Source organism: Ruditapes philippinarum, unplaced genomic scaffold (assembly GCF_026571515.1).
Source record: "Ruditapes philippinarum isolate M1 unplaced genomic scaffold, ASM2657151v2 ctg10368_1_1_1_1, whole genome shotgun sequence".
NCBI lineage: Eukaryota > Metazoa > Mollusca > Bivalvia > Venerida > Veneridae > Ruditapes > Ruditapes philippinarum.
The window spans coordinates 28,500-51,162 of NW_026852761.1; the positions used below are offsets into that span (position 1 = coordinate 28,500).

Here is a 22,663-nt window from a genome sequence, read left to right on the forward strand (position 1 = left end):
TTGCCTATGTTTAGGTTCCACATCCTTTCTAATTATAATTTCAAAGTAATATGTGAATTGCATGTGCACTTGACAACATTCATATTTTAGAAAATTAAAATTAAGAAAGATATATTACTTAAATTTCAAAATGTGGAAAGCTTTAAGTAGAAACTGTCAGCTAACATTTTCATCTTGGAGAACACTACACAAATTCTGTAGGGAAAAGAATGGGAATATCCTATTTGACACTTTAACAAAGTGTGATAAGTTTGTTAATCTTCAACAGTTCAATCTTTGCTGACGTTTTCTTTTCCTAACAGCCTCTTGTATTAGTTTTTCCGAACAGCCACTTGTATTAGCTTGTATTAGCTCAATTACGCTAGCATTTTACCTCAATCGAGAGTGGTTCCCTTGACTTTTAGAGTAAGATTTATTAGCTCATTTGGACACAAAGACCTCTTGATGAGCTTTTAGTACCAATGGATGTCAGTCTTGCCTTTGATATAATGAAATCAGATTCATAATTTCTTTCTTTATAATTAAAGAACATCTCCAAATTCAATAAAACAGTGTTGTAGAATAATTAGAGAAAAGTGCCATATAAAATATTAAAGGCCCATAATCATGACCAGAACTTTGTTGAAATACTGTCAGGTAAAATTCTGTAAGGATTTAGACTTGAGCATGTAGATTCTACATGCTTTACCATAAAACTAAGCACTTAGGATTGAGATGGACTTTTACAAATAGTTGGATTTGTTCCTTTTTGATTCTACCCTCACCCCCTTAAATATCTTATATAGACTTGTCTATCTTTCAATCTGGACAGAACCATTCATCATTTTGAGGGGAAATTTTCAAAAATTACCACTGACTGAATAAGTAAACAGTGCTGTCGAAGGATATGCCGGCAGATTTTGGTTTGCACTTGATGCAGGAGTCGATTCAGTTGCTGCCAGCAGAATTCAAAATTCTAAAATAGTAAAAATTTAGCCTCTAACAATTAATAGTAATAACAGTCACACTGCGTCAATTGTGCACCTATTAACCTGTCTTGATAGTGAAGCTAAACATTTTCAGAGTTTTACTACTATTGATGGAAAAATAACAAAATAGCTCGCAAAAGTATGTATAATCAGGTTGGAACCACTAAGTGCCATTACAGGGGTCCATTACGTTAAATACTATATTTTTTTAAAACGCAGTACTAGCAAATCAAGGCTTCTACGTTACAAAATCGTAACTCATGGCACTTCAAGCACAAGTTACGATGGTAGCGGCGGCTCCTTGATTAATACTTGTGCTTCGACATTGATCATATTAATGTATAAAGATGAATTGTCTTGTCATAATATTTTGGTAGCATAAAGTCAATACATATATTTCTCTCTCGACCAGTAATCATTTTCACAGCTAATGGAAAAGTCTCATTTCTCTAGCACTGAATAGCATGCTAATTTTATTGAAGGGGTGATTTTCATGTCAGGTTTAATATGATGAATTATGTTATATAGCTATACAATAAAAGCTTTTTCCCCCCATTTTTAGCTCGACTTTTCTATGAAAAGGGGAGCTATCCTACTCGCCCCGGCGTCGGCGTCGGCGTCGGCGTCACACCTTGGTTAAGTTTTTCGTACCACCCCACTTTATTTCAGAAGTATTACAAGTATGGCTTTGAAACTTACCATACTTGTTCACCATCATAACCTCCATCTACAGACAAGAGTACATAACTCTGTCAAGGTTTTTGACAGAATTATGGCCTTTTTTGACTTAGAAAGTGTATTGAGCTTGGTTAAGTTTTTTGTACCACCTCACTTTATTTCAAAACCATTGGAGGTATTGCTTTGAAACTGACCATACTTGTTTACCATCACGACCTTCATCAACAGACAAGAGGACATAACTCTGTCAAGGTTTTTGACAGAATTATGCCCCTTTTTGACTTAGAAAATACATTGAATATGGGTAAAATCCACTTATTGCCTTAACCCTTTGAGATATTGCTTTGAAACTTTTAATGCTATTTCACATCATTACCCCCATCTGTACGCAAGAGAAGGTAACTCTGTCAAGGATTTGTTTTAAAAATTAAGGCCTTTTATCGACTTAGAATCTTGGTTAAGTTTTTAGTACCACCCCACTTTATTTCAGAAGTATTACAAGTATGGCTTTGAAACTTACCATACTTGTTCACCATCATAACCTCCATCTACAGACAAGAGTACATAACTCTGTCAAGGTTTTTGACAGAATTATGGGCCTTTTTTTTGACTTAGAAAGTGTATTGAGCTTGGTTAAGTTTTTTGTACCACCTCACTTTATTTCAAAACCATTGGAGGTATTGCTTTGAAACTGACCATACTTGTTTACCATCACGACCTTCATCAACAGACAAGAGGACATAACTCTGTCAAGGTTTTTGACAGAATTATGCCCCTTTTTGACTTAGAAAATACATTGAATATGGGTAAAATCCACTTATTGCCTTAACCCTTTGAGATATTGCTTTGAAACTTTTAATGCTATTTCACATCATTACCCCCATCTGTACGCAAGAGAAGGTAACTCTGTCAAGGATTTGTTTTAAAAATTAAGGCCTTTTATCGACTTAGAATCTTGGTTAATAATTCTTCACTAAATATCTTAATGCTCATGGCCATTGTTCACTTTAAAAATACAGAGATTCTTGTATTGCCTTTTACTGCAAAAACTTTTTTTATTGGCAAGCAATAAAAAAGTCGAGCGCGCTGTCTTACGGACAGCTCTTGTTTTATAGGTTCTTGATGTATAAAAAATCGGTTATTGAACTGGCTGGTTTTTGGTGATGTATGATTTTAAGACCTGTTTACAATGTACGATGATTCTGAAATGTTTGGCTCATCAGTTACATATATAGTAGCTTACAATAAACAACAACCAGTACTTCTTTTTAAAAGACGCACTTTAAGTTTATTGCTTAGATAAAGAAACAATTATTATTTAGCACAATTTCTGGTTGCAGCTTATGGTTGTTCATTCATTAACATGGCCCCCGATGTGGCTGAAGTGTTGCCTTTAGGGTTAGAGTCTTCAAAATTGCAGTCACTGATTGTAAGAGGCAACTGAATGGGTTTGAATTACTGGAGTCTGGGCATCTCTTTAAGCTACAGCAGGGGAAGTTCTTTTGCTTGATGGTGTTGCTTTCAGTTTGTAATGCCTGGGGTTAGCCAAAATCATCTTTCCTCTTTTGGCGCCATAAAACGTAAATAATTCAGGTTGTCACATGTATAAAAATTGTGTTGGTGCACCGTAAATCCAAACAAAACAAATAAAATTGATATGGCAGAATGATTTTGCCCTAAATTAAGCACAGTTCATAACCATGGCTGAATGATGTTCATGTCATTTGAAGCATACATCTCATGTTACACCAAGGGGGTGTACGATGAGGTTATCCTGTACAGGTACGAACCCTAGATAATCTAATCTGGTGTGCAAGAAAAGTCAAAGATTTGACATGTACACATCCACCATTTACCACGAACAGATCTTCAAAAGTTTTATATGGATTAGTGTATCAGTTGTTATGCCCCATGGACAGAAAAATATAGACTGAACATTGCTACAGCAATAAAAATCTGACAATGTATTTAAGTGATGATTATTGCATTGCTAGAATTGAAAGGTTTTTATCGGTTCATCAGTGTAATAAAGGCTCGGCAAATATTAATATCACGATCATAACTTCTGGGAAAACAATATTTATCCCTTAATCTGATAAATGATGCATCTGATGAAATTGTGTGTAAAACTTTATGCGGTTTTTCGAGATTAAAACTGTGCAATAAATAGGACACATATTATACTTTAAAGGGTTCAGCTTCTAAGTCATGTATCAATGAAAAGGTCAGTTAACATCAGACTACAGACTAGAGAAGTGCATGACAAAGACTTTGAATGTTTTGGTTTCAGCATTAATTGTGTAAGGGTTATGATAACTCCTGGTAAATATATTTTACCCCCCTGGATCAATAGATTGATTGGGAGTGGGCATGTAGTTTTCAGTCTGTCTTTTTAGCTCACCTGTCACAAAGTGACAGGGTGAGCTTTTGTGATCGCTTTTCGTCCAGCGTCCGTCCGTAGTCCGTCCGTCGTCCGTCCGTCCGTAAACTTTTACTTTAAATGACATCTCCTCATAAACCACTAAGCCAATTTCATCCAAACTTCACAGGAATGTTCCTTTGGTGGTCACCTTTAAAAATTGTTCAAAGAATTTAATTCCATGCAGAACTCTGGTTGCCATGGCAACCGAAAGAAAAAACTTTAAATATCTTCTTTTAAACAACCCTAAGAGCTAGAGCTTAGATATTTGGCATGAAACATCTTCTAATGAGTGTCTACCAAGTTTGTTCAAATAAAAGCCCTGGGGTCAAAATTGGCCCCGCCCCGGGGGGTCATTGATTTTCCCTATATGCATATAGTAAAAACTTAAAAAATCTTCTTTTAAAGAACCAAAAGAGTTAGAGCTAAGATATTTAGCATGAAACATGTTCTAATAAGTGTCTACCAAGTTTGTTCACATAAAAGCCCTGGGGTCAAAATTGGCCCCGCCCCGGGGGGTCTTTGATTTTCCCTATATGCATATAGTAAAAACTTAAAAAATCTTCTTTTAAAGAACTCAAAGAGCTATGGCTAAGATATTTAGCATCAAACATGTTCTAATAGGTGTCTACCAAGTTTGTTCAAATAAAAGCCCTGGGGTCAAAATTGGCACCGCCCCGGGGGTCATTGATTTTCCTTATATGTGTATAGCAAAAACTTAAAAATCTTCTTTGAAAAAACCCAAATAGCTAGAGTTAAGATATTAAGCATGAAACATCTTTTAGTGAGTGTCTACAAAGTTTGTTCAAATAAAAGACCTGGGGTCAAAATTGGCCCCGCCCCGGGGGTCATTGATTTTCTTTATATGTGTATAGCAATTTAAAACTTAAAATCTTCTTTGAAAAAACCCAAATAGCTAGAGTTTAGATATTAAGCATGAAACATCTTGTAGTAAGTGTCTACAAAGTTTGTTAAAAAAAAAGCCCTGGCACGGCCCCAGGGGTGTCATTGTTTTTAACTATATGTGTATAGTAAAAACTTAAAAAAAATCTTCTTTTAAAAAGCCCAATGAGCTAGAGCTTAGATGTTTAGCATGAAACATCTTCTTATGGGTGTCTACCAAGTTTGTGCAAATAAAAGCCCTTGGGTTAAATTGGCCCTGCAACGTTGGGGGGCTATATACAGGTGAGCGACCTCAGGGCCATCATGGCCCTCTTGTTGTTTATCAATTGGGTCAAAGGTAACCAGGGTTAGGTCCCCAAGAGTGCTATGTTATTCAGTGCATGTTGATGGTAAGACAACAGGCAATTGATGCACACAATTTAAATATTTTCTCTATTTTCAGTGTCAATGCCAAAACCACTTGAAGGTCAAAATAAGGATCCACCACAATTTTTGAATTGACCAAAGGTAATGCTTTATGTTTTTTACCATAATTACATAAGTCATTAATTTAGAATTAATCTGTTTGGTTTATGCTAAATGGAACAGTTTTAAAATTTACGTATAGTAGAGCTTTATTTTGAAATCATGTATACAGGTTTCCATATTTTGAATAATTGGAACACCTCGGCAATTATTCATAATAACCTCAGACTTAATATGATTTAAAGTTGTACTACCATGTGGTTTAAGATGTAATCTTTTGATAATATGTATAACTAATGTATATATTTGACATCGAAAGGAAAATAATGTCTATTCCAGTAAAAGTATGATTGATAACAAGTCTGACAATCTTAACTGATGTACAATTGCAAACAAATCTGAGTGAATGTCAACTGTTTACTTTTATGTCTATAAATAAAAATTACTTAATTTAGATGGACTTTTATTTGATGTATTATAATAAACATAGTTAACAACTGCCAGCATTAAATTACTACATGTATTTGTTAACATGTTTAGTTTCTTAGGGTATGTAACAAAATAATACACTGAAATACTGTATCTGTTTAAAGTTTGATAGAAAGGGCCCAGAGAATGTGATTGAAGATTAGTAATTTGAAATTAAAGACATTTTAACCCCCTTCCCCCCCCCCCCCAGCCCCAACCTTGAAGATTAGTAAGTTGAAATTAGAGACATTTTATACCCCCCCCTCCCAACCTTGCTCTCTACTAGTGGTACAGGCTAATCCATTTTGGTTGTTGCAGGTTAAGGGTTAAAATTTCAAAAAGTTTAGCTTTATGTCAGTTTATTTAAGATTGATAAAGAAATAAATTCATTCAACTTATCATTATAATATATAATCACTTTTGACTACTGGAACTTAAACCAGTACATAGGAGAACATATAATGAAGAGTCCTAATGAATAGGACTTGAACCCACAGTCATTAATTGGGTTAAGAGCTTGAATTTGAGACCAGATATTACTTAGGACTTGAACTTACAGACTAGGGTTAAAAGCTTGAGTTTTAGACCAAATATTGATTAAACATTATTCATTTAATTTTCTAATGCATCACACTGTCAAAATAACATGGACACAAAATTAAATGGTATATCTTCATTTGAAACAGTATTGATATTCATCATCTATGCTTTATCTACAGCAAGAGATACCCTACATATGAATTTCACAGAATCAGTCATACGCCAATATTTATTCATTGTGACAGTTTGTCCTTTACTTATTATACTTCTGTCAGAAATGATTTCTCTCAACTATTGTAAAAAATGTGTGTAATACGAATCAAAGACTGTGGCTTTATAATACCAAAGTCATGTTTTCTTCACCTTCTTCAAAATTATTTTTAGAAACAAATAATAATCCCCCACCACTCTTTAATTCATTATATGTTTGGTTTCCATGGAAATAATTTTTGTGAGAAATCCAGGAACAAAATAGAAAATTGTTGGCGATTTTTTTTTTCATGTGTAATTGAACAGAAATTAAAACTTTATAAACAGTGATTCTGCAAAATGTAATTGTGATGGATTAAGTGATGAATTTTAATTATTAGTTCTAGGAGTTATCATCATGTTACAGATATTCCTCCGGAAAATCAGGTAATTTTCTTCCCCAAAGTTGATAGTATTTGAACTTGGCAAATACTTGGCCAATTAATGAAAAATAAAATTGTTAGCGTCTCAGAGAAATGTTAATTACTTTAAGGTTATTTATAGCTCATCAGTAGTTAAACATTGTTCTGGTCTAACTTCACCCTGTCTAACAGGCTTTATGATAAACAGTTATTGCTTAACAATTAAATAATACATAAACACAACGTAAAAATAGGCTGATTTGCAAAGAAACAACCCTATTTTATGAGAATAGCAAGGAATAACAAAACATATACAAAAATAATCAGATCAAAATAAGGACCACTTTTAGGATCAGGATCAATATTTGGATCAACTGTAAAATGCCCATATCACATCTTGTTAAATTAACAATAAATGTATTCCTAATTTCATAAACATTCTATTTTATGTCCAATTTTATTAAGTTAATATCTTATATTAAATCTATGAGGATAATTATGGATAATATTTGAGTATTTAAATTTGATCCTGATCTTGATCCAGATCCTGTCTGGGTCTTGATACAGTCTGTCTGGGTCAGAATTTGAGATTATTTATAATATGTAACTAGAATTCTTGTTTGATATAGAAAAATGCATCTTTAATTAGTAAATTTTCATATGAAATGAAGGCAAATGTTTGGACGCACTCTATGTGTTTGTGATATAGTTGTGTGTGGGCCAAATGTATAAGATTAATTAAGATATCTACAATTGTAGCTAAAAATAAAATACTTAATTTTTTTATTACCGCCTCCGTGGTCGAGGGGTTAGAGTCGATGACTTCTAATCCAGTTACCTCTCTGGTATGGGTTCGATTCCCGGGAGATGCTTTGGTAGTTTAGCGTGGAGGAAGGTAGTCTAGTACTGGTGTAACTCTTCAGGAACAATGGTTAGGAAACTACCCACCTATATGACTGAAATACTGTTGGGAAAAGGCATAAAATGAAACAATCAAACAAACAAAACTTAATTGTTTGGAAACAGCAGTTTATTATGAATCATAGGAAGTTATTGCAAGTTTTTACAAAGCCGATGCTTACAGTATAATTATAATAAGGTATTCAATGGAAAAAAGAAAAAAAAAAACAGTAAAAAATGTTTATCCTGGCCATATGTAACTTTTTTTGTTAGCTCACCTGTCACAAAGTGACAGGGTGAGCTTTTGTGATCGCTTTTCGTCCGGCGTCCGTCCGTCCGTCCGTCGTCCGTCCGTCGTCCGGCGTCCGTCCGTAAACTTTTGCTTTAAATGACATCTCCTCATAAACCACTGAGCCAATTTCATCCAAACTTCACAGGAATGTTCCTTTGGTGGTCACCTTTAAAAATTGTTCAAAGAATTTAATTCCATGCAAAACTCTGGTTGCCATGGCAACCAAAAGAAAAATCTTTAAATATCTTCTTTTAAACAACCCTAAGAGCTAGAGCTTAGATATTTGGCATGAAACATCTTCTAGTGAGTGTCTACCAAGTTTGTTCAAATAAAAGCCCTGGGGTCAAAATTGGCCCCGCCCCAGGGGGTCATTGATTTTCCCTATATGCATATAGTAAAAACTTAAAAAATCTTCTTTTAAAGAACCCAAAGAGCTAGAGCTAAGATATTTAGCATGAAACATCTTCTAGTGAGTGTCTACCAAGTTTGTTCAAATAAATGCCCTTGGGTCAAAATTGGCCCCGCCCGGGGGGGTCATTGATTTTCCCTATATGCATATAGTAAAAACTTAAAAAATCTTCTTTTAAAGAACCGTAAGAGCTAGAGCTTAGATATTAAGCATGAAACATCTTCTAGTGAATGTCTACCAAGTTTGTTCAAATAAAAGCCCTGGGGTCAAAATTGGCCCCGCCCCAGGGGGTCATTGATTTTCCCTATATGCATATAGTAAAAACTTAAAAAATCTTCTTTTAAAGAACCCAAAGAGCTAGAGCTAAGATATTAAGCATGAAACATCTTCTAGTGAGTGTCTACCAAGTTTGTTCAAATTAAAGCCCTGTGGTCAAAATTGGCCCCGCCCCGGGGGGTCATTGATTTTCCCTATATGCATATAGTAAAAACTTAAAAAAACTTCTTTTAAAGAACCATAAGAGCTAGAGCTTAGATATTTGGCATGAAACATCTTCTAGTGAATGTCTACCAAGTTTGTTCAAATAAAAGCCCTGGGGTCAAAATTGACCCCGCCCCAGGGGGTCATAGAATTTCCTTATATGCATATAGTATAAAACTTAAAAAATCTTCTTTTAAAGAACCCAAAGAGCTAGAGCTAAGATATTTAGCATGAAACATCTTCTAATGAGTGTCTACCAAGTTTGTTCAAATAAAAGCCCTGGGGTCAAAATTGGCCCCGCCCCAGGGGGTCATTGATTTTCCCTATATGCATATAGTAAAAACTTAAAAAATCTTCTTTTAAAGAACTCAAAGAGCTAGAGCTAAGATATTTAGCATGAAACATGTTCTAATGGGTGTCTACCAAGTATGTTCAAATTAAAGCCCTGGGGCCAAAACTGGCCCCGCCCGGGGGGGGGGGGTCATTGATTTTCCTTATATGTGTATAGCAAAAACTTAAAAATCTTCTTTGAAAAAACCCAAATAGCTAGAGTTTAGATATTAAGCATGAAACATCTTTAAGTAAATATCTACAAAGTTTGTTCAAATAAAAGCCCGGGGGTCAAAACTGGCCCTGCCCCAGGGGTGTCATTGTTTTTAACTATATGTGTATAGTAAAAACTTTAAAAATCTTCTTTTAAAAAAACCAATGAGCTAGAACTTAGATGTTTAGCATGAAACATCTTCTTATGGGTGTCTACCAAGTCTGTTCAAATAAACAAATAAAAGCCCTTGGGTAAAAATTGGCCCGGGGGTGGGGGGGGGCCTATATACAGGTGAGCGACCTCAGGGCCATCATGGCCCTCTTGTTCATAAATGGATGCCCCCCTTTTGGAAAAATGTTGAGCACTAAGGGGCATTTGTTAAAAAAATACATGGTATTTATTGGAGTAATGTACATGTATAATCTTTATTACTATATACAGTGTAACATGTGTAGAACAACCATCTGTAGAACAATTACCTCTGCAGTGTCAGTTCTTATAAAGGTAAGACTTTACAAAAAAAATTAACCTCTTGAGAGGAAGACCTTTCAGTTTCAATCAAAATATTTGTCTTCCAGAGGGTGTTTCTCTGCAAAGGTTGTACTGTATTATTACTGTAAGTTAATTTGAAATGGAATTCTCAGGTATTCAGATTATTGTTGTTATTATTTCAGATTCGTTGAATTCTTCTGTAACTAGCTGGGAGTGACATGATGATACAGGTTGCCAAAGGTGATTTGGAATTTCATATGCCCCAAAATATCAGGAAGGCAGTTACACTGTTTGTAGTTGAACAAAATTTAGGAAACTTAGAGACACTGCTTAGATGATGGTTTACTCTAGGAAATAAGCAGTAAGTGGAAAAGAAATTAGGAATTATCAAATGAAGGAACTTTTGGATTACTTGATATAGATTATTTAAAGGTAAAAGATAAAGAAAATAATTGTTACAGTAATTAAATTCTTTGATATGGACTTTCAGAACCAGTGATGTTTTATGATTTAAGAAGTAATGGATTAATATTTCCATTATCCATGATTTAACTGTAAATTTTGTGAAGTATGCAACAAATGAAAATAGCATTGTGAGCATTATGATAAAGGAAACAATGTGTTAACATAATGAAATAAGCAGTATAAATGATAACTGAGGAATATAATCATATTATATTTACTAGTGGAAATAGTGGACAATCACACTGAGCAGGATATGAAATAAGCAGTAATTTTAAATGGATGTAATAACTGCAATATATGTGTTGATTTTATAAGTTACATGCTGTATATGAAATAAGCAGTAATACTGAAATAAGCAGTAATACTAAAGTTAGCAGTAATTGATAATGAATAAATAACAAATTGTGTGAATTTTATTAAATAGAAGCAGTATTTGAAATAAGCAGTAATTCATAATGGATGAAATAACTATGTGTTGATTTAATAAATTTGAAGCAGTAGATGAAATAAGCAGTGAAAGCAGGAAATAAGAAGGAGATGGGAAATAAGTTATGTGCACCTTTACTCTCCAAAAAGGCCAGCCATCCTCAGCACAACCAGCCATGGCATACACGCAAAGACTCGAACCTTCTCAGGTACTGTTATTATATATTTATCTCACCAGAGGTATAGACTGTCTTTTTATCTCATCAGAGGTAAAGACTGTCTTTTATTTCACCAGAGGTAAAGACTGTCTTTTTATCTCATCATAGGTATAGACTATCTTTTATATCACCAGAGGTATAGACTGTCATTTTATCTCACCGGAAGTATAGACTGTCTTTTATCTCACCAGATGTATAGACTGTCATTTTATCTCACCAGAGGTATAGACTGTCTTTTTTTCTCATCATAGGTATAGACTGTCTTTTATTTCACCAGAGTTATAAACTTTAATCTCACCCGAGGTATAGACTGTCTTTCATCTCACCAGAGGTAAAGACTGTCTTTTATCTCACCAGAGCTATAGACTGTCATTTTATCTCACCAGAGTTATAGACTGTCTTTTATCTCACCAGAGTTATAGACTTTTATCTCACCCGAGGTATAGACTGTCTTTCATCTCACCAGAGGTTAAGACTGTCTTTTATCTCACCAGAGCTATAGACTGTCATTTTATCTCACCAGAGGTATAGACTGTCTTTTATCTCATCAGAGGTATAGACTGTCATTTTATCTCACCAGAGGTATAGACTGTCTTTTATCTCACCAGAGGTATAGACTGTCATTTTATCTCACCAGAGGTATAGACCGTCATTTTATCTCACCAGAGGTATAGACTATCTTTTATCATGTCATTTTATCTCACCAGAGGTATAGACTGTCATTTTATCTTGTCATTTTATCTCACCTGAGGTATAGACTGTCTTTCATCTCACAAGAGGTAAAGACTGTCTTTCATCTCACAAGAGGTAAAGACTGTCTTTTATCTCACTAGAGGTATAGACTGTCTTTTTATCTCACCAGAGGTAAAGACTGTCATTTTATCTCACCTGAGTTGAAGACTGTCTTTATCTCACCAGAGGTATAGACTGTCTTTTTATCTCACCAGAGGTAAAGACTGTCATTTTATCTCACCTGAGTTGAAGACTGTCTTTATCTCACCAGAGGTATAGACCATCATTTTATCTCACCAGAAGTATAGATTGTCTTTTTATCTCACCAGAAGTATAAACTGTCTTTTATATCACTGGAGTTATTAACTGTCTTTTTATCTCACCAGAGGTAAAGATGGACTTTTTATCTCATTATAGGTATTGATGTCATTTTATCTCACCAGAGGTGTAGATTTTCTATCCATATGTCTGTATGTTCTCATTTACATGTTGCACAACCTTATTTTCTTTTGAGTGTAACTGTAAATGCATTATATGCTTATAGGTGAAACAGTTAAATTGATTTTAGCCTTTTCTTCTTGATTGTTTTTAATCTGCAAAATCTTTAATTGAATTGCTAATATATTGAACCATTAACACTTAATATTAGACTTACTTTACAAACATCAAAAACAAAGCAACAATAAGGTAAATTTAATGACTATAAAAACCATAATGTCTTAATACAATGTTCTTTCAACTTGAATTTAATTAGTTTGTATGAGAACATCGCTATGTTTATTGTAATACTAGTGTATCACAAATGATCATAACAGATTTACAGAAGGCCTCTATGGGCAAGTGGTTGTGGCCATTTACTTCAAACCTCTATGCCTATCACCGCTGTAGGTTTGAGTTGCGCAATTGTCTTCAGATTGAAGATTGAGTAGTTCAATCTGATTAGATTTGATACATGTATCTTGGCTTGTTTTATGCTGGTGGCATTAGCCGGTAACCTTTTGCCATTAACATTAGATATTAAAAAGGGACAGCAGTAAAATTAGAAAATGGCATTGTTTTACAAAGAAATGCACATATATTTGTAATTTTCTTTATTAAAGACAATAATATACATGTATAATATGCAATTCTCACTACTAAGGTCAATTGCCTCATTTTATCGTCATTAAATCTTTGTTTTAAATAGTTGGTAGTTTAAATGTTAAGTATACTTGTAAAAAATCAAATAAGTAAAATGATAGCAAGAGGATGATAATGACCAGTGACACAAGAAATAGTAAATTGCATGGATGCATTCATAAAGCAACATGCCTCCAGATTCATGAAAATTTTGATGTAGAAAAAGTAAAATATTGGGAAGTGAACAAAACAAAAGTACACAATGTAATTTACAATTCACATTAATTACTAAAAAATAGGTCAAAATACGCAAAAATAGCCCTCACTGTGTTAGTCACAAAGTAGAATCTTTGTTATTTCTAGCTTTGTAGCCCATTCCCTGCCCTGAACTCTTTGAATACTCTTTTTTGCCTCTGCTGTTCAGGAATGAAATAAAAATTTGGATAATTTCTTTTTATGCAAGAAGAATTTCATTGTCTTTGATTACGGCAGATTGGAGATTATTTTTCCTTGTTTTATTTTGATTAGAGATTATTCTGTCTTTGACTGTGGCAGATAGGAGATTATTTTCCGATTTTGATTGTGGTGTATGGAGCTATATTGGATTTATTTTAACCTTTAACCCTCTGACTTTGTTTGGTATTCTTGCCATACTTCAAATTTCGAATTGTTCATTGTTTGTTGATGGGATTTTGTTTGAAAATGTAAAAATTAATAAAAGTTATCACCAGCATATTATAATATTGCCAATCTAAACATATTGGCATTATGCTTGTGCTTTTTATAGATATACATGTAAGTCATTACGTCCAAAAGAGGGTCATATTTGCATTTTGGTACTTGGGATTTTTTGTGTGCCTTATTTGAATGACTAGTCGACCAATGAAATTAATGTTATTATAATTTTCGATTTAAATCTTTAACTGGCAAAATACATGGTAAAATAACAAAAAATGTGCAATCATATTGTTTACAATCACATTGTTTTAAAGATAATTATATGATATGTTAATTTTCCAAGTGAGTGGCCAGCTGTTCTATTCAAGGTTTCAGGCACAGGCTTGAAATACTGTTTTGAGGAATATCAATTTTGAAGAACCAACATTATTATAAGCCTAATTAAAGGTCAGGCTGGCCTGACTCTATACTGGTGACAGAGGCTTTTCATTACTGTAGTATTGGTCACAGCAGGTTAAGCATTAACCCTTTACCTCATATAGACGTGTTTGGACGGCTTGTCGACCCCCTCCCCAATTTTTGAGACCTGAAACAGTGTAAAAATGCCCTATTTAGCCCAAAATATTGTTTTTTTTGTTTGAGAAATGTTGATAAAAAAGTGATCACTTTTCGGTGCTGCCTTTCATCAAAAAGGTACATCAAGAGGTTGCCAGAAGAGGGATGTGCCCCCTTCTGTTACGGGGGTTTGAAGTGGGGCGGCAGCCCCCCTCATAGCCAAGAGAAATTTTGGACATGTGACTGTGCAACCAACGCTAAAAAACCTTTTTCTCTATTTCAATCCATTGAGAAGTTGGAGCACTTTGAAATCAGTTTTGATGGGAAAAAAACAATGCAAAAAATTGTTTTTTGGCAATTTTGAGATGTCCCCCGTTGCCATGGTAACAAGAAATTTAAGATTGAAGATGCTGTTAAGCTATGGTGCAGTCAACACTTGTGCTATATCATTATGATTTTTTGGCAGATTTGAGTGAAAATGGTTGCAACATTTTAAATTTGGGGTCAATTTGCGCAGTAAAATTGATTATCCCTGGGAAGCAGAGTGAACAACCCTAAACATCCAGCTATACAAAACTTTAGATAAAATGTCTTTGGTCCCATTTTTCCCTTTTAAAAAAAAAATTTTTTTTTTAAAAAAAATTTTTTTTAAATTTTTTAAAAACAAAAAATTTTTAAAAATTTTTTTGGGGGGAAATTTTCCCTTTGGGCCCCCCCAAAAAATTTTTAAAAAAAGGGGTTTTTTTAACCAAAAATGGGAAATTTTCCAAAAAATTTTAAAATTTCCCCCCCCTTTTTTCCCAAATTTTTTGGGGAAAAAAATTTCCCCCCCTTTTTTTTTTCCCCCCTTTAAAAAAAAATTTCCCCCCGGGGGGCCCCCTTTTTTTAAAAAAGGGTTCCAAAAAAAGGGGTTTTTTTCCCCTTTTAAAAAAATTTTTTTTTTTTTTTTTTTTTTAAAAAAAAAAATTTTTTCCCCAAAAAAAAAGTTTTTTTTTTTAAAAAAAGGGTTTTTTTTTTTTTTTTCCCCCCCAAAAAAATTTTAAAATTAAAAAAAAAATTTTTCCTTTTTTTTAAAAACAAAAAAATTTTTTTTTTTTGGGGGGGGAAAATTTAAATTTTTAAAAAGGGGGCCCCGGGGAAAAAAAACCCGGGCAAAAAAACCCCCCAAAAAACAAAAAAAAAAAAAAAAAATTTTTTAAAAATTGGGGGTTTTTTTAATAAATTTAAAATTTTAAAAAAATTTTAAATTAAAAAAAAAAAAAAAAAATTTTTTTTAAAAAAAATTTTTTTTAAAAAATTTTTTTTTTTTGGGGGGTTTTTAAAAAAAAAATTTTTTTTTAAAATAATTTATTGGTCATACACAAATTGTTGATCCTTATGGTCATGGAAATAAAATTTCTATATATTTTTTTTTGTATGAAAATATTTTTATTTTGCAAAAGTGGTGCATGTAATTGCTGGTTTGCATTTATTAATTATAATTTGAAAAAATGTCATTTAATGAATCATAAAAAAGGAATTCAAAAGTTAATATTTGGTTTTGGTGCCCCCTTTGAAACTATTTTTTTTATGTAATTTTACAAATATAATTTCATATATTTTTATATTTGATTCCTTATAAATCTCTGATTTTTACAAAATTTTTATATATTTTTCTTTCCTTTCATAAAAATAACCCCCATCCATCTGAATTTTAGGCGCAGCAAAATTATTAGAAACCCCCTTTTTCTTACTTGATTTTGATTTTTTTCTTGGGCCCTTAAAAGGGGTTTTTTACTTTCATTAAAAGATTGGGAAAATTTTTCAAAGGGGTGGGCACACTTATCATAATTTTAATATTGACAGCCAAAATGTCCACCGTCCCTCGAAAAGGGGTCAAAACCTGAATCATGGGGTCACTAAAATTAAAAAAATTAAAATTTTAAAAAAATTTTGGAATTTTGGGGAAACACCCCCAAAAAAAACCCCCAAAAAAAAAACAAAAGAAAAAAGGGTAAAAAAAAAGTTTTATTAAATAAAAAAAGGATTAATTTTTATAAAGGGGATAAGAAAATTTTTTTTTTTAATTTAAAAACAAAATTTAAAATTAAAACCCACACTGGGTTGTAATTTTTATTGTGAAGGGAAAAAATTTTGGGGGTTCATAAAGAGTTTTTTAAAAGTTTTTTCAAAAAAAAATTTTTTTTCCAAATTTTACTTTATCTTCTGCTAAAGATTAAAATTTAAAAAAGGGTTTGAAAATTTTAGGGGTTAGAAATTTTTAATTTTTTATTTAAAAATTTAAAAAGCCCTTTTTTAAAGAATTTTTAATTTTAAAAATTTAAAATTTTTTAGGGGTTTTAAAATTTTTTTGAATTTGAATTTTTAAATTTTTATGTAAATTTTTTAAAAGGAAAAATTTTTTATTTAATTAAATATACTTGCAATGTCAGTTAAATATAAATGTTTATTTGTTATAATTTTGATCAAATTTAACTTTTTACTTTTATAGATAAAACCAAAGTAGTGTATGAAATTTTATTGACCTACAAATTGGAGAAATTATTGATTTTATATAGAAGTAATAATGCAAAATACTAGAGTGTTTATTGAAGTTATTAAATTAAAGAGGAGCTGAAAAAATAGAAAATATCTATTGTTAAAATGACATGAATTAAATATTTCACATTTTTTCCTGGAGATAGATAATTCTTAAATTGAACAATTATGACAGTGACTTATAAATTACTGAAAGTAAACTAAAACAGTTCAGTTCATTAAAAAAAAGTGGTGATTTTTCCTTGGACTTTAGCCATGCCTCATGTTTGGGAGGAGGTCTTATCAGCTAAACAGTTGTAAGTATCATATATTATATAATATATTGATGAATTTATTTAGATTTTTCCAGTCTTTGTTATACATTTAACTGCCAACTTTGTTTGAAATAAATGGATAATTTTTTCTCTGGTTGCCAACTTCCAGCATCTGCACTAGGAAATTGAACTGTGTCGGGTTACTCTATCAACATGTTTTAATTGATCCCAAATGCTCATTAAGCTGTACTTAACTTAGTGAGATACAAGGATGTTATCAACAAAAACAACAAGTTACTGGCAGCTAGCATTTTAAATTGCATATAAATCATCATTAAAACCTACTTGTAATCATTGGCAGACTGTACTATAAGATCTTGCAGGGTTTTTTGTTAGAACAGCTATAGACTTGGCAAATGATGAATAAGGGAAAAAACTTTGCAACTGAATATGTTATTTCTTCAACATGCATAATTATCATGAATATCCCTTTAGAGAACTTCTCCACCACCTTCCCAACCAATAAATCCTAATCCTACCCCCCCCCCCCCTCCTATTTTTCCCTCCCCCATACAGTCATCAAGAAATTTTTAAAAGATATATATAATATATATAAATGAAAGAAAAGAAGTCATGAGCAGGAAATTACTGCACAGAAAAATCACATGAAAAATAAATATGCCACAGCCATGACTCAAGCCAGGGTCTCTGGATTACCGGTCCAGTATGTTAACCCCTACACCACTGTGAGCGGCCGTTGCATTTTCTTTTTATATACATGTATATAATATTATATATCTAAATTCAAAAAAGTGAATGAAGTCAACACTTTTTATTATTTGTTTAAAACATCTTTTAACCAATCAAGTTTTCATTGGCTGATTTATTTTAATATATTTTTTGCATAATTTTCATGAAAATGTCATTGTTTAAAAATTTTGTAATTTCACTGTTTACTATGTGTAATTTCACTGTCAAATTTAATTTATTTTTTTTAGTTTGTTCAGAAAGATACTCTACATTGTATTCTTCTTGATTATGCATGACCTTTAATTTTCAAGGTCAAGGTCACTATTTTAACCTAATGTTTTCAAGGTCAATTTTGATTAAATTGTATATGAAGAAGTATTGAAGAAGCATTACATAATATACATTGTACATGTATACTTTTAGATGTTTATGAATTTTTTGTCTTGAATACATGATAGGTCAAAGGTCAAGGTCTAGCTTTAAATGGTCAACACTAATTTTCATAACAGTAATATTGAGATATCATGCATGTATTTCCCAGTGTTTATTTGCCTTGGTATGAAAGGTCAAAGATAAGGTCAAATTCAACTAAAAACTTGTCTGAATTGATACATATAGTGAAGGTCAGAGCAATGCTTGTTGATTAAAGGTCAAAGGTCTGTACATAGTCCCCAATTTTTACAGTATTTGCCTCCCTTGTCACAAGTGGCCATCATTTTGAAGGTCTGAAATATTATATTTATAATAAAATTGACAAAATATAAAAAGTATATCAAATTCTTTTACACATGTGAAGGAAAATATTATTATAGCACCAATATGTGAAAGATTTTTATCACTTTCTATAAAGATGATAATATGAATTATGAGAGATTTTTATCTTGTCTTAGGCATATAATATATCGGTAATGAGCCGCAAAATGGCGGCTAGGGGAGGCAATAACTGTTACGTGAAAAGCAATTAAGAGAGTTATTTCAAAAACTGCTGAGTCTCTTTTGCATGGCGATCACATTTCATTTTTAACTTGATAAATTGTCCATCCCAAGCCAGAGTCAAGATTAAATCCTAAAAATTTGATCAGTTTCATGTTCAACAATTGATAAGGATTTTTTTGTAAGTGACAAATGGTTGTTACGGCAGGAATATTTGTTTAGAGTAGCAAAAATAGGAATACAAACATAAAACATTTTAAGAAGGAGATTGCATTTCAAATCGTTACACAATTTCATGTGACATTGGGTTCCATTATGCTGAAGTGCAGGAGATTTCTAGCCGAGGGAAATGCATCCTTTTGTTGCGATTAGATTTTCAACTCCATGGGGGATTTACAGCAAGTGAAATTCTATTAAAATAATGCATTTTGTTCCGGTTTGACAGACAAAGAGAGTGATGAAGTCTGAGAGGATCCAAATGTTACCGCCTTATTTTTTTTGCGGAGGAATTTTCATCAGGGGACTTATAATTCATTTGTTTCGATAAAATTCTGTTAGTAGAAAATGGCAGATTATGGAATGTAGAAAAAAAATCATAATCTGAATTAATAACTGCTATTGATGCTAATGTAATATTTCGAGTAGAAAGTTAAATTATAATGCTTTGCTATGGTACATTTCAAAACTTTCAGGTTTTTTTTTCTTTACCAACAAAGGAACCTTTTTCGGTGACACTTTTACAAATTTTGACAAATTACCAATTTCTTTGGCCTAGTAGGTAATAAGGTCACTTTCCCCTCACTTAAGTGTACTTCTGTGGGTTTGAATCCTGTCAAGGACTTTGGATTCATTCATGTACGCAAGCTATCAAGCTGGCGGATATGGCATAGGATAATTGGTGGTTTTTAACTCAGGTCTGAAATAATGCAGAGAGTGGCACCTGAGGTTTTTCCTCATCCAGTAGAGCTGGAATGTTCCCCAAACAACCTAATTTACAGACTGTCTAAACTTAAAATAAAAAAAAAACTATATAAACAAATCTTTCTTTGAACGTAAAACTTATGTTTTAAAACTGTTTGGATTATAATGGTAAATAGTCTAGTATTTCCTTAATCAACAACTGTAGTCTCACAATACACAGTGTTGTCTGAAACAGAGAAACTGCAGCTGTCATTGTTAGAACTGGAAATTCACAAGACAACCTAAATTGAGTTCATCTTACTTGATTACAAAATGAAACCAATAAAGAAAACATGAGTGATTGCCTGTTTCAAAAGACGGCCTTTGGAAAATTTCATTAATGATAGGATATGATAAACATTAATGCATACGCGTCTTTCCGAAGTTGAGATAGGAACTGGTAACATCATTTGGCATGTGAAATAATGATTACATCTTTCCTTGTTTTGATCGAAAGAACAGTTTGAGGTTATACAAAGCAATTAGACTGTATTGCGTAGTTTGACAAATGTTCAACAATTTTAACATAATAATGTGTGCACCAGTCTTCGCAGAATCTATTTTAGGAAAAAATGATTTTTCACAAAAACTGTTGGAGGTTTTCACTGGAAACTCGTTAAATATGAATTCTTTAAAAAAAATTGCCTAATATTATAATGTTATTCTAGGGAAAAGACTATTAATAAAAATGTGAAGTGTAATATTAAATTGTGTTAAGAATAGACTAATTAAGGGGAAAAAAATCACTGCATAAAACTATGCAAAAAAATGAATTTAGAAAAAAACTTGCCTAATATTATTATGTTTTTCTTGAGAGAAGACTATTATTAAAAATGTGAGAAGTAATATTAAATTGTGTTAATAATACTGTAGATTAATTGAGAGAAAAAATGTACTGCCTTAAAACTGCCCTAAGACCTTGATTTTAAGTGCCAAATCAATATTAGCCCTTTACCTACTGAATTTTTGAAATGAACTTTTCCTACTTAGAGCAGTCCATTTATAGAAAGAGATTTCAATATTAAAATACAAAAATTGAGCTATAAATAGAACTGTAGTTGCTCAGACTGCGTGGATGTGCAGGCTAGTCTGTCTCTATGGTGACACAGGCTTATCAAAGGCTTGGTTTTAAGAGGATTTAAGAGTAATTAGGAGGAACAGGTTTGACACCCTGTTACTAAAGACATTTTAATGAATATTACGACTGTTGACTGGAAAACTGCAGTAACGTATATGAAATAAAGGACTTACAACAGTCTTGTGGTCATCCCTTTATTATACATGTAGAATAAAATTCAGATATATAAATAGTGGCAATAATGAATTGCTTATTACAGACCATTCTGATCATCTTTGTTATTCGACGTGACTTCTGACTGACGGCACTGGCAGCTTTTTTTGATACCCTAAAAAATATAAGAATTTAAGGACTGTCTGAAAGAAGAATCAAGGACAAAACATGTATCAAACAAATGATTAAGGACAGTATTAACAAGTTAATATTAATAATAATATACAACAATGTCAACAAAAGTTTTAGGGTAGTCTTAAAGAATGATTAAGGAAACTGCAGGACAGTTTTAAATGTTAAGTTAGGACAGACTGTTAGTTACAAAATAACTTGGGAGAATTTTAAGTTTGATTTATAGGACAGTGTAAGTTAGGATATACTGCTAAAGAAATCTTATGATTGGACTTAGGAAAGTCACAGTCAAAGAATACATTATAAGATTTGTATTAAGATGATTTAGAACAGTAAGAAAATAATTCAGGATAGATTTAAAGAATGACACTGTGCCATGTTAAAGTGTTATGAAATGTACCTGATGTACCTCAGTTGTTAATAATTGATTTCTCCGAGTTTGACAGAAATTACTGTCATCTTTTTTATTAATTTTAGTGTGTAGAATTGAAATGTAATATTGCAGATTTAGTACAGTTGAATCCCTGAAGGAGTTAAAATGCTCCAGAGAATATACATGTATACATGAAGTTTATTAAAGAACACAGAGCACATCAATGTTTTAGTTGATTACAGATTTGGTATAAAATATATTTTTGCAATGTTTAACTATAAATTCAGTTTGGATGGATTTTAATATTTTAATAGTGTAAAAGAGTATAAAAAGGCTGTGAAAACCTTCTGGCAATTTAGAAGCCATCTGGGTAGCTCAAGGTATGCCGTTGGATTGAGAATCGGGCGACCTGGATTTGATTTCGGGATGGTGCAGGTCATTTTCGTTGTGGTTGATCATGAAATCCTTTCTATGCGGTCATTTGCACTGTACCTCTGCTCTGGCATGTACTTAAGTAATCAGTTCCTTGCAAAAGTGAAGACAGCTAGTACTGGTAAACTGTTTGACAGCATCATTGCAATCTGCAATCATGCACAGGTGGCTGAACTGCACTTTGGTAAATTCAAAGTGGCTTAGTTACTGCTATGATCTGGAATGAAAACTACCAAACACCTATACCACTCTCCTGCAATTAAGTTCTTAAATGAACTTAAAGAGTTTGCAGTTTTTGAACTGTCCATTATAGAAAATTGGGGATATGTAGGTGAATGTTTTTTGGCAGTTGGGCAACAGTTAATCAGATTGCAGTCATGTTGCAGACGGGCTTTGCTCTATGTAGCTGACATAGACTATTTACTTTTGGTTCCACTGTTCTGATTAGGTTTTTTGCAATTATTAGATTCTTCTAGTTCCTTAATGTTAACAGGACAAACAATAAGCCTACATGAATATTGAAGATCTGAATTGTATTTCTTACACAGTGAAATCTGCAGAATTTTGTAGACTGCTTTAAATAAAACCTACAGGTTTGTAAATAATAGACATGCAGTTTTATTCAAACAATGTTTATA

General features: G+C 32.4%; 1 protein-coding gene across 1 annotated transcript in view; it reads left to right on the plus strand.

Annotated features, from left to right (window-relative positions):
* The window catches only part of LOC132723881 (protein still life, isoform SIF type 1-like), a gene marked incomplete at its 3' end in the record, with an annotated part of 64,639 nt that overhangs the window by 19,673 nt on the left and 22,303 nt on the right, over positions 1-22,663 (plus strand). The window contains exons 2-3 of the mRNA XM_060708684.1: positions 5,411-5,475; positions 10,352-11,269. Of these exons, the coding sequence (XP_060564667.1) occupies positions 11,172-11,269 (98 nt within the window). The remainder of the gene's footprint in view (positions 1-5,410; positions 5,476-10,351; positions 11,270-22,663) is intronic.